This window comes from Sebastes umbrosus, chromosome 23, assembly GCF_015220745.1.
Source record: "Sebastes umbrosus isolate fSebUmb1 chromosome 23, fSebUmb1.pri, whole genome shotgun sequence".
In the NCBI taxonomy this organism is placed as follows: Eukaryota; Metazoa; Chordata; class Actinopteri; order Perciformes; family Sebastidae; genus Sebastes; species Sebastes umbrosus.
Window position 1 is genome coordinate 1,999,169 of NC_051291.1, and position 11,806 is coordinate 2,010,974.

General features: G+C 38.8%; 1 protein-coding gene across 1 annotated transcript; it reads left to right on the forward strand.

Annotated features, from left to right (window-relative positions):
• Window positions 1-11,383, forward strand: pnpla3 (patatin-like phospholipase domain containing 3). Its single transcript, XM_037759936.1, has 9 exons — window positions 1-272; window positions 1,996-2,228; window positions 2,708-2,773; window positions 6,200-6,409; window positions 8,061-8,121; window positions 8,244-8,432; window positions 8,522-8,654; window positions 8,866-8,967; window positions 10,842-11,383. Exons 1-9 carry the CDS (start codon window positions 86-88, stop codon window positions 11,059-11,061), a joined length of 1,401 nt encoding a protein of 466 aa, XP_037615864.1. The 5' UTR covers window positions 1-85; the 3' UTR covers window positions 11,062-11,383.
• The last annotated feature ends 423 nt before the right edge of the window (window positions 11,384-11,806 follow it).

Below are 11,806 nucleotides of genomic sequence, written 5' to 3' on the forward strand. Positions count from 1 at the left end.
CCACAGAGCAGCAGTTACCTCCTCCTCTCTCTCTACCGGTAGTATCCCGGTCCTCTCTCCTCTCTCCGCTCTCCATGTCCCCGTCATGGTGGACCTGAGCGCCGGCTGGAACCTGTCCTTCGCCGGCTGCGGGTTTCTGGGTATCTACCACATCGGAGTGTCCAGCTGTCTGCTGGAGAAAGCGCCCTACCTGCTGCAGGGAGCCTCCCGGCTGTACGGAGCCTCCGCTGGAGCTCTGACCGCCTCGGTGCTGGCCAGCCAGGCGTCCATCAGTAAGACACACCGCCGGGAGCTTTATATATTTATACACATGAAGCAGGACAGGAAGTACTGTAGTAGTAGTATTATTATTATTATTATTATTATTATTATTATTATTATTATAATTATTATTATAATTATTATTATTATTATTATAATTATTATTATAATTATTATTATTATTATTATTATTATAATTATTATTATTATTATTATTATTATTATAATTATTATTATTAGTATTATTATTATTATTAGTATTATTAGTATTATTATTATTATTATTATAATTATTATTATTATTATTATTATTATTATAATTATTATTATTATTATTATAATTATTATTATTATTATTATAATTATTATTATTAGTAGTATTATTAGTATTATTATTATTATTATTATAATTATTATTATTATAATTATTATTATTATTATTATTATTATTATTATAATTATTATAATTATTATTATTATTATTATTAGTATTATTAGTATTATTAGTATTATAATTATTATTATTATTATTATTATTATTATAATAATTATAATAATATTATTATTAATATTATTATATTATTTAATTTTATATATACGTAATTCTTCTTATTCTTATTCTTCTTATAATTATTATTATTAAAACATTTAATTAAATATATATATAATTATTGTTAATAATGATAATACAATTTCTTTTGTTAATATTATTAGTTTTATTATTCATTATTATTATTATATTTTTTTAATATATGTGTGTGTGTATATATATATAATTATTGTTATTATTATTATTAATAATAATAATAATACAATTATTTGTTGTTAATATTATTTGTATTATTTATTATTATTATTATTATATATTTTTAATGGTGTGTGTGTGTATATATATATATAATTATTTGTGATAATAATAATAATAATACTTTTTTTTGTTAATATTGTTATTTTTTTGTATATACATATATACAATTATGGATAATAATAATATATATTTTTGATTATCATTAACATTATTTTTTTATTATTATTAATTCATAATAATATTAATAATATTATTATAGCTTCATAGCTTTTCTAAAAATATATTTTAAATGTGGTTTGTTTTATTGTTTGTGTATATATATATATATATTTTGAACTACATTGATTTCAGTGCGAATTATAATGTATATGTTCATATATTGGAAATATATATATTTGTATGGGTTTAACATCTTTCAGTTCAGAAATCTGGTTGAATTTTAATAGATTTTAGTTGAAACAAAAGTGTATTTCTTTTTCCATATAGAAATACCAACATATATCATGAATGTACTTTCAGATATTTTTCATATATACATATATGAAACATAGGGAGACTCTGTTTCCCGACTCCTAAACATACTTGTACTTACATGTACTGTGCAATACCTCTGGGTTATAAAGAGAACTTTGTTCATGCTGTGGACAGCGTGAGTCAGAGGAGCCCTTTCGCTTTCTCTCCCATAAAGAAGCGATCAGAACGGCTGATATCAGTCGACACGTGCAGTGACCAATAAGAGGCTGACCTCAGCGAGGACTCACTCGGAAGAGGGTTCGCCCAGGTCACCTCGGTCACTGACTCTTTTTAACCTTATTGATCCAGTCGCAGGGTGACTCTTGAAGAGTTTTGTTTGCAGTCAATCACAGGGGAAGCTTCAAAGTCCCGTCTCCTGAGCCTCAACTCCTCTTTTCTTTACTCATTTCCAGCTCAATGTTGTGAAGATGTCATCGCAGTGGCGAAAGAAGCCAGGAAGAGGAACCTGGGCCCCCTTCACCCGACCTTCAACCTGGTCAAGGTGATAAAGTCCGGCCTGGATCGTGACCTGCCGTCTGACGCGCACCTCCTGGTCTCGGGGCGGCTGTGCGTTTCGCTGACCAGAGTGTCCGACGGGGAGAACGTGCTAGTGTCGGAGTTCAGCTCCAAGGAGGAACTCATCCAGGTGCGAGCTGCTGTTATCTGTTAAATCTGAAGAAGCCTCTAGACCAGGGGTCAGGGGTCAGAGGTCAGGGGTCAGCAACCTTTATCATCAAAAGAGACATTTTAGGCAAAAAAAAAGTCTAAGTCTAAGTATATAGTATATAAGTCTAATGCAGTGAGGGCCAAAGAGACAATGTACTACGGAGTATTAGGGCCACATTGAGGGAAAACACATCTGAGATTTACAGAATAAAGTCAGAATATTACGAGAAAAAAAGTCGTAATATTACGAGAATGAAGTCACAACTTTACGATAAAAAAAAGAAAATAACACGTAACATTACTACTTTATAAAGTTATGACTTTTTTTCTCGTAAACTTCTGACTTGGAGCTAAAGAGCCACATGTGGCTCCGGAGCCGCAGGTTGCTGACTCCTGCTCCAAGGCCTCGGTCACCATAACGGATTTGCTCTGGTTTAACCGTGCACTCTCTGTCCACAGGCGCTGATCTGCAGCTGTTTCATTCCCGTCTACTGCGGCCTGATTCCTCCGTCCTTCAGGGGAGTGGTAAGTGTCTGTGGTTGAATCGCTGTTCATTAAGTTTAGCTTTGGTTTCCCCCGTTTGGGATGCACAATTATTTGTACGAAATCACACTATTTTCATTATTCTCCGAGAGCAGTCATGTTGTTTACTTCATTACATGTGATCAAAAGCATTCACTGGGAACCATGGGACTGAAAGTTTAGACAAAGGAGAAGGAAGTTGAAAAGGGAAGAGCCAAATGAGATCATAGTCTGTAATTAGAACATCATTTGGATTGCCTCTGGGTGCAGCTGTGATCCAAAAACTATTATATAGGGGTGTAACGATTCATAAAATAGATATTAAAGAGAAAATTATGACCCGTTTAACTTCCTAACACTAGCTCTAAGCATTATTTTTAAATCAAATATTTAAATAATCATTTAAAGACGACAACAAAAACGAAGCATGGCTGATGGCGAGGAAGAAGAGCCAGACGAGCGAGAGATTTTCAAGCAGTGTTTGAAACATTTCGGCTTTTGCAAACCGCTCGCTGTTTGCCGAATATACTACAAAGGCCACGTGAAATACAACGGCAACGCGAGCAATCTTTCCACTCACCTACTGAGACGCCATGGGATTGATAGAACCGAACTTTAACTTGATTAATTTATCCCTGATCCAGTATCCAGCTATTTATTTCACAGTCAGACTGATTTAATTTTTGGCAAAAAACAAAGTTACTGTATCGATGTCAAGTCATTGAATCGTATCGTATCGCTCTAGATGAGCCAAATATCATCCTTGAATCGTATCGGAACCCCGGAGAGCGATACGTATCGTATCGCTGTAAGAACATTTCATTACACCCCTGCTGTTATATGACCTCAAATCAGGACTGAGAGGATGCTGCGCTGGAAAGAAAGGTCAAAGTGCCAGCAGGCTGCTGCTATGAGATCATTCTGTTTTGTCATCTCAAATAATCAGGATGAGTCATTTGCATGTTTCGAAAAAGAGCCGTGATAATCATTTATTTTTTTTTTTTGTAAATATGTTTTATAGAAGTGATAATCATTTTAACTGCCAGTTCTTAGAGTCTGATATCTGACCACTGTTGCCTTCACTTTGACTTATCAGCTGCTTTTGGACTTTGACAGTGATGTGATTGGGACAGACAGACAGACAGACAGACAGACAGACAGGCTGCTGTGAACAGGCAGCACGAATCATGTGTTGCCATGTCATGCCCACTTTATGAGACTATGACTTGTTATAGTCAAGTCAGCACACTGACACACTGACAGCTGTTGTTGCCTGTTGGGCTGCAGTTTGCCATGTTATGATTTGAGCATATTGTTTTATGTTAAATGCAGTACCTGTGAGGGTTTCTAGATCAATATCTGTCATTGTTCTGTGTCGTTAATTGATTACTAATCATAAATATATACATTTCCCCGCTCCCATGTTGATAAGAGTATTAAATGCTCGACTAATCCTAAGCCTGATGAAAACATGTAGTTAACACAACAGTCAGTAACAGTTTAAGTATTGAAAGTGTTTGAAATGTGAGTTTAGGTGTCAGTTGAAGTCTGATGAATGAAAACAGTTAACATGTGAGCTGGAAGCTAATCACCCGGCTAAGACCCGACGTCTCAGTTGAAGTGAAAGTGCTAAAAGTTGAACTGTTCGTTGAAGTGTATCCGCTTAAAGCAGTTTTCTTTTAGTACGGATGAAAGCAGTTGAAAGGTCAGTTGAACTTAAACGGCGGTGTGTATGCACAGAGGTTACATCCAGTATGCTGGCTGCAGGCGTTATCTGTGGATTCTGTACATTGTGTACTTTCTGTTGCTCAGATTCTGTTCCCTGTTCAGGGTGACTCACCAGCTCCATGCACGAGAGAGTGAGTGAGTGAGTGAGTGTACATTCATCGAGGCACGACACAACAGCTTATTTATGGAAAACCAAACTTTATTGTGTAGACATTTGTTAGAGCACAGTTCAGAAAGTTTAATAACACTTGATGTTAGTTTCTTTAGTTCTTAAATAGAGAAAGTGTTCAATTGGCATAATTTCAGTTCATTCATTCACACAACTGTAAAGTATTATTATACATATCATACTGTTAAATAGATATCAAGTCTCCGAGAAGAAATTAATATTTAAATTCCATTAGATGTGATTAGGATTTTAGAAGTTGTTCAAAAGAAACTTGAACGCCGAGCATGTTGTGTGCACGACTTCCCGCGTTGTAAACACAGAGTTTCATTTGAAGGCACCATAACGTTGAGTAAACAATATGCTCAGCGTTCAAGTGGTTAAGTCGTGGAGAACGCCGCTGCTAAGCGACGGCAATATTAGCGTTACTGTCGGCGTCTAGCAGTGGGTAGTGGATAACAAAATGCAGCAAAATGCAAAGGAATAATGATAGAGGAAAAAGAAGAGGCCGTTGGGAATATCATCATTATCAACAACATACGATTAAAATATATTAACTTATTGAAAATGAACTTCGATGACCTCCGCCATTTCTGACGTCAAAAAAACACGTCACAAGTCGTGAAGCTTTCAGAAACTTTGGACTGAATACCACAAGAGCGGGGCGTTCATATGGACTCTGCTCGTGAACGCGGTGAACACGACCCCCATTTGACAGCACCATTAAACATACTGTATGTGCCAACAGGATAAATCTGTGATGAGCTAATATCGGCTGATAATATTGGTGAGCCAGCTGCACCCTTCTGTGTGGAGTTTGCATGTTCGCTCCCGTGGGTTTATCTCCGGGTGCTCAGGACTCCTCCCACAGTCCAAAGACGTGCGGGTTAGGTTAATAGTTGACTCTAAATGTCCCGTAGGTTGTGAAGGGTTGTCTATCTCTATGTGTCAGCCCTGTCATAGTCTGACGACCTGTCCAGGTTGTACCTCCCCTTCGCCCAACGTCAGCTGAGATCAGCTTCCCCGAATAGGATGACATAATGACATAAAACCAATATTACACTAATGTAGGTGAAAGTGTCCAGATCCACGTTTCCACACTGTGTTTGCAAACTGACGGATGTCCTGTTCTCCATTCCCTCGCTGACCTATATTCCGTCAGGCTGACAGCTCGTAACGCAGATGCTACATTTTGCACCCGGCAGCGTCTCTTGGAAATAAGGTTAATCCTTTCTCTGTGACATTTTAAGCGCTTTAAATGATAAAAACCCCTCCATTCAGTTTCTAATGTTCCAGAGGTTGAATCTAAAACGGAACTGGAGCGTTTTATTACATAATTAAAATCTGTAAAAAGTGAAGTCACTCGTAAATACAAAGCTGTTTTTGTGTTAGAGGGATGTGACTCTTGTTTGAGTACAGAGTGGTCTGAAAGGCGGTCGTGTCCTCAGGATGTTTAGTCAGATACAGATAGACACAGTGTAGTGTAGTGAAAGCAACGCATCCTCTCCCTCAACCCATTCTCTGTGTCTCTTTAGCGTTACGTGGACGGCGGGATCAGCAACAACCTGCCGCAGTCGGAGCTGAAGAACACCATCACCATCTCTCCCTTCTCCGGCGAGTGTGACATCTGTCCCCGCGACAACTCCACCAGCTTCCACGAGCTGCGCTTCACCAACACCAGCATCCAGATGAACCTGGGCAACATGTACCGCCTCAGCAGGGCCCTGTTTCCACCAGAACCCAAGGTACGGGACTAAAGAAATCTAGAATAACACAATATGAAAATATTATGAATATGATGAGCGTTTTCAGTCCAGAATGGCAGCTCTTGTCAAGAAAACACATGTTAAACCAGCGTGGTATATTTGACTTCAGGACATCTCTGACTACATACATGCTGAAAATCAAACATTTTTACTGTATTAATTTAGAGATTTTCTAAAGTAAAAGTCCCTAGACGTGTATGATTCAACCTTTTCCCATGGTCTAGTGTTAAGAACGTTAACAGAATTGCACAAAATCGCAAAACTAGCTCTGTGATTATTATTATTAGGTAACCTTTAAGATGAGGTGAGCTTTAGGGTAGAGCTGTGTTGTTATTATACAACAGCCTGGCTCCTCGCTGCTCCCCTCACGTGTGCACATTGTGCCGTCTGGATTCCACGATTATGTAATTGGGTGAACAAATCTGTGTGATCTGACCACATTCCTACAGAGAGGAATTACCTCTCTGTACCGCACCACATGAATAACAAGTCTATGTACACGCTTGAGGCAGGAACTCTATGTCCACTTGTCGTATTAACTAAATAGGAACACAGAATTTGAATGTCAAATGAAAGAGTACTTTCCAAGTCTTTTTTTAAATAAATGTTTTTTACATTTATTGGCTTTTTTTTTTGCAGAGAGTTAGATGAGAAGTTTGATACCACTCATTTGTGCGTTCAGTTATGGTATGGAAGATATAAAATACCTAAATAAAAATCAACTAAAGAAATAAAGTGAAATACATAACCCATCGTTTATCCTTCATAATTCAATGAAAACCATATGCTAAAAGGACAACAATTTAGCTTTTTTGTCTTTAATTAATTAATTTTTGTATTTTCCATACCACATAGAAATCAAACCACAACACAGAAAACAAATTGAAGAGGTGTATTTAATTTTTACACATTTTAAATTTCCCATAGCCCTCTGCTGGACAACACTGAAATGCAATATATACACCTCTGCCCTTTGTTTTCTAAATAACTGCCCTTTTAACATATGGTTTTCTTTTAATTGTGACACAGTAAATGCTTACATAAATAAAAAAAGAAAGAAAGAAATACACATAATAATGTGTATTTCACTTCATTTTGGTATTTTTATTTAGGTATCTTAGTGTGGAGCTACAGCCGGGAGGCAATTAGCTTAGCATAGACAGAAAAAGTTACAGCATGTGACTCTCCGTAAAAACACAGATTTTGGTTCCTACACTTCCGTTTGTGTTTAAACAAACGTGGTACAACATGTTAATTAAAAGGTTTTAGAGATGCTTCCTTACGTGTCCTGACAACCACGCCGTACTAAAGACACAGACATGAACAACAAATCTTCATATCTAACTGAATAAGCATATTATCCAAAAACATTGACGTATTCCTTTGAAAAATATCTTATTTTAAGTTGTATAACGACTTATCTTTTTAAAAAATAGCTCAACCAGACGGTAGTTTAAAGCAGATAGTGCGGGAGACTGGCAGCTCTAAAGGGTCAACAACAGTTTTAACATAAAAAAAGAGTTTTATTGTGAAACAGACTCGTCACAGTCTCCATACAGCACTGTACAACAACAAATAAAAGAAGTGTGAAAGACCGTTTTTATAAGATGTACTGTCTTCCTGTCCACAGGTCCTGGCTGAGATGTGTCAGAGCGGTTATAAAGATGCTCTACGCTTCCTTGAAGAAAACAGTGAGTGTCCTACTGCTCTGTTACCACGGTGACTCTCTGAAACAAGCTTACGTTAGTTATGATGCATCCCTTATCAGCCTCTAGCTTTAACCTTCGGACTGTGTCCCTGATGTCGTGTTTAGACCTGCTGATGCTGGAGCATCCGACCTCGGGCCTCGCCCCGCCAGAGAGCCCGCCAGAGAGCCCGTCCGCCTGCTGCGGCAAGCACACGGAAACCAACAAAGAGTGGGTCCTCCGGAGGCTCCGCCTGCTGCGCAAACAGCACTGGTGGCTGGATGAGCAGATCGTTCTGCCCACGTCCATCAAGAAAGGTGTGGAAGGTCATCCCAGACTCTATTTGGTTTTATTTAGTAATGAAGAGATGATTTTGTAACGCGTCTGTTCTCTGTGGGTCCGTCAGTGTTCTGCGAGGCCTGCCAAGACAAACCCGGCCTGTATGCCAAGGTGTCCGGGATGCTGCCAGTGAGAGTGGCCTCCTACATGCTCATGCCGTACACGCTTCCTGTACAGTCGGCCTACTCAGTGGCCCAGAGGTGAGTTTAGATCTAAACACCTTTAAAGCCGGGGGGGCTTTCACAAATACTGCTTGAACTTTCCGAGGCCATGGAAGTTCCCCATTTAAGTAACAGAGCTCTGCACAACTCATTTCCACTCATCTCGTAGCAAGAGAGAGTCAGGTTTCCGTGTTAAACATCAGTTCAGTGCCTGTTCATATAATAACATGGTTTTGTGCTCTGCTCCCAGGTTAGTGGAGTGGATCCCAGAGGTGCCGGCGGATATGCGCTGGCTGTTTGGGGTGGCAGGTGACATGTACCAACAGGCCTGGAGAGGAGCACCAGCCATCAGGTGACAGATGACTCTCTACACACTGCATACACATCGTGCACTCACTCAGCCATACAGTTAGTTGTCCACCCGCTAATTACAAAATGACATAACAATACATAAAACAAAAGATATAAGAAAGTAATAATCACATAAATAATTAAAATAAAAAAGTTACTCAGGCTCCATTTACACTTGGCTACATTAAAATCAGGGCATCTGAAGCTGTGTAGTTAAATAGCAGAAATACCAGAAGAAGAAGAACTTCTCTAGTTTACCACAATAACAGTTTTTAACAGTCATTTTACAGCTCCGCAAATGTCATGGTAATTAGGTGATAATTAGCATGTAACCTATTGGAAATTTCTTTGGAATGACCCCAATATTTACCTCAAACTCTACTTTATTATAAACATTTTAATATTTTATATATTTTATAAAAGCTGGTAATTTATTTAATGCATTTCCAGGAAAAGAATACAAAGTTAATTGATACGCTTTATTTTCAGCTACCAGGTTATATTTGTGCCGACAGTAAATCACACAATGGTGAGATTAGTGCCTGTGATGAAGTGTCTTCTATTAGTTTTTTCCACCTCCGATGAAGAGCAGCCGCTTCTCAAGCCCAAATGGCTCTATTTTAACCATTACATGCTATTTTAGCATATAGTTATTAAATAATAAGAGTATTCAATACTTGACAAATCTCCCTTTAAGTTTCATTTTGACCAGATAAAAAAAAAAAAAAAAGATTGATTTGAGAATAATCGCAATTAAATATTTGAATCGATTGACAGCCCTATTATACTGTGTATTTATATATATATATATATATATATATATATATATATATATATATATACAGTATATATATTTGTGCAATGGTGCAGAGTGCAAAGGGTGCTGGAATAAATATATAAATATAAATATTAAAGAAATGTTGCTTTATATTATAAAGGTAGAGAAATAAATAAAATATTCTATTATAAATCAACCTGTTACATTTATCATTCCTTAAAGGTTTATATACATAAGGTCGGGATAGACGGTATATACTGTACAGCAGCTGTTTGTGGGCCTCAGAGTGACATCTAGTGGGCTGTGGAGGTACTGACATCGGTACCAAAATACATTTTGGCGAGGAAAAACTGTCAGTCATTTTCAAAAGGGTCCCTTGACCTCTGACCTCTAGATATGTGAATGTAAATGGGTTCTATGGGTACCCACGAGTCTCCCCTTTACAGATATGCCCACTTTATGATAATCGCAGTTTGGGGCAAGTCATAGTCAAGTCAGCACACTGACACACTGACAGCTGTTGTTGCCTGTTGGGCTGCAGTTTGACATGTTATGATTGGAGCATATTGTTTTATGCTAAATGCAGTACCTGTGAGGGTTTCTGGACAATATCTGTCATTGATTTGTGTTGTTAAATGATTTACAATAATAAATATATACATACATTTGCATAAAGCCGCATATTTGTCCACTCCCATGTTGATAAGAGGATTAAATACTTGACAAATCTCCCTTCAAGGTTCATTTTGAACAGATAAAAAAATAATTTCTGATTAATCGCGATTAGCTATGGACAATCATGCGATTAATCGTGATTAAATATGAATCGATTGACAGCCCTAATTTCTACTGGCACTCACTCAAACTCTTACTGATGTCATACTGACACAGAGCAACATGACTTCACCAGTTTGTTGTTCCTGAGCCATCAGAGCGATGTGGTAGAAGATCGGGTCCAAACAAGCAGACATTACAACTCGCAGCTTGGAGTCTCTTTGCCTGCTGGACATTCACACATTACATCAAACTGTGTTGCCTATTTCTTTATATACAATGAGACAATAAGTGAAACTAACGGTGTGTAATTGCCTCTACAGAGAGCCGTGCCTGAGGAAATGCTTGAGCGAGCCGCCTCTACCTACAGAGTGTGATAAACCCATGCAGGGAGACAACCCGCCTCCTCTTTCCTCCCTAGACCTCCACGGCAGCTACTGGGAGATCCCCAAATCTACCTCCTCCCACCATCATCCTCACATCGCCCCCTCCTCTCCGCAAAAAGTTAGCTTCTACGTCGGCTCGCAGGATGAACCTGAATGATTCAGGACCTGCACTTTGACAATCATGACCCCACTTCCTGTGAGGAGGAGCTGGTGGATCGACGGGGTGGTACAGATTTGAACCAGCAAACAAAATGTTTTCAAGGAAACGCACATTTAATCTCTGACTCTGAACACTCCAGGCGGCACCGACTGTATTATATTTTAACGAGTGCTCTGGAGAACTCACTCAGGATCGTGGATGTGTCTTTTATGACCTTTTTTTTTTTTATGTACAGCACTAGAAAAGTGTCTAGTTTTACAATCTAACTACAACCCTACCTACCTGTTGGTTTAAAATATACTCAATGTAGCATTCATTCCTAAATCCCAGTAGAGATAATTGAATCAAGAGTCTCCATCTATCTGTCCGTTTAATTTAATCTAATTTATTTTACCCTAGGGATGCACCGATACCGATACCAGTATCGGGTCCGATACTGTGCTCATGTACTCGTACTCGCACAACGGCTCCGATACAACGGCTCTGATACCGTTAGACTCCTTGGTCCGTGTTTCAAGACGGGTCAGGTGGGTTGCCGACATCGCCGCAGACCCCTGGCGCCTTTTACGTGGGGCTGAGCCCCGCTCTGGCGGCACGACGCGGTTGGGGACTCACTGAAAACAGTCCGTCCAGGTCGACAGTCGCACCGGGAGCATGGGGCCCCGTCCCTTCCCGGCGGAGAGAGAGGGCGCAGCGAGGTCCGGGCGGGGAGCGCTGTAAAGCTGTGGTCGCAAGCCACCTT

Coding starts and splice junctions, on each gene's coding strand:
- pnpla3 (XM_037759936.1), top strand. CDS start 86: ATGGTGGACCTGAGCGCCGGCTGGAACCTGTCCTTCGCCGGCTGCGGG. Junction 273..1,995: donor GGCCAGCCAGGCGTCCATCA/GTAAGACACACC, acceptor ACTCATTTCCAG/CTCAATGTTGTGAAGATGTC. Junction 8,122..8,243: donor ACGCTTCCTTGAAGAAAACA/GTGAGTGTCCTA, acceptor TGTCGTGTTTAG/ACCTGCTGATGCTGGAGCAT.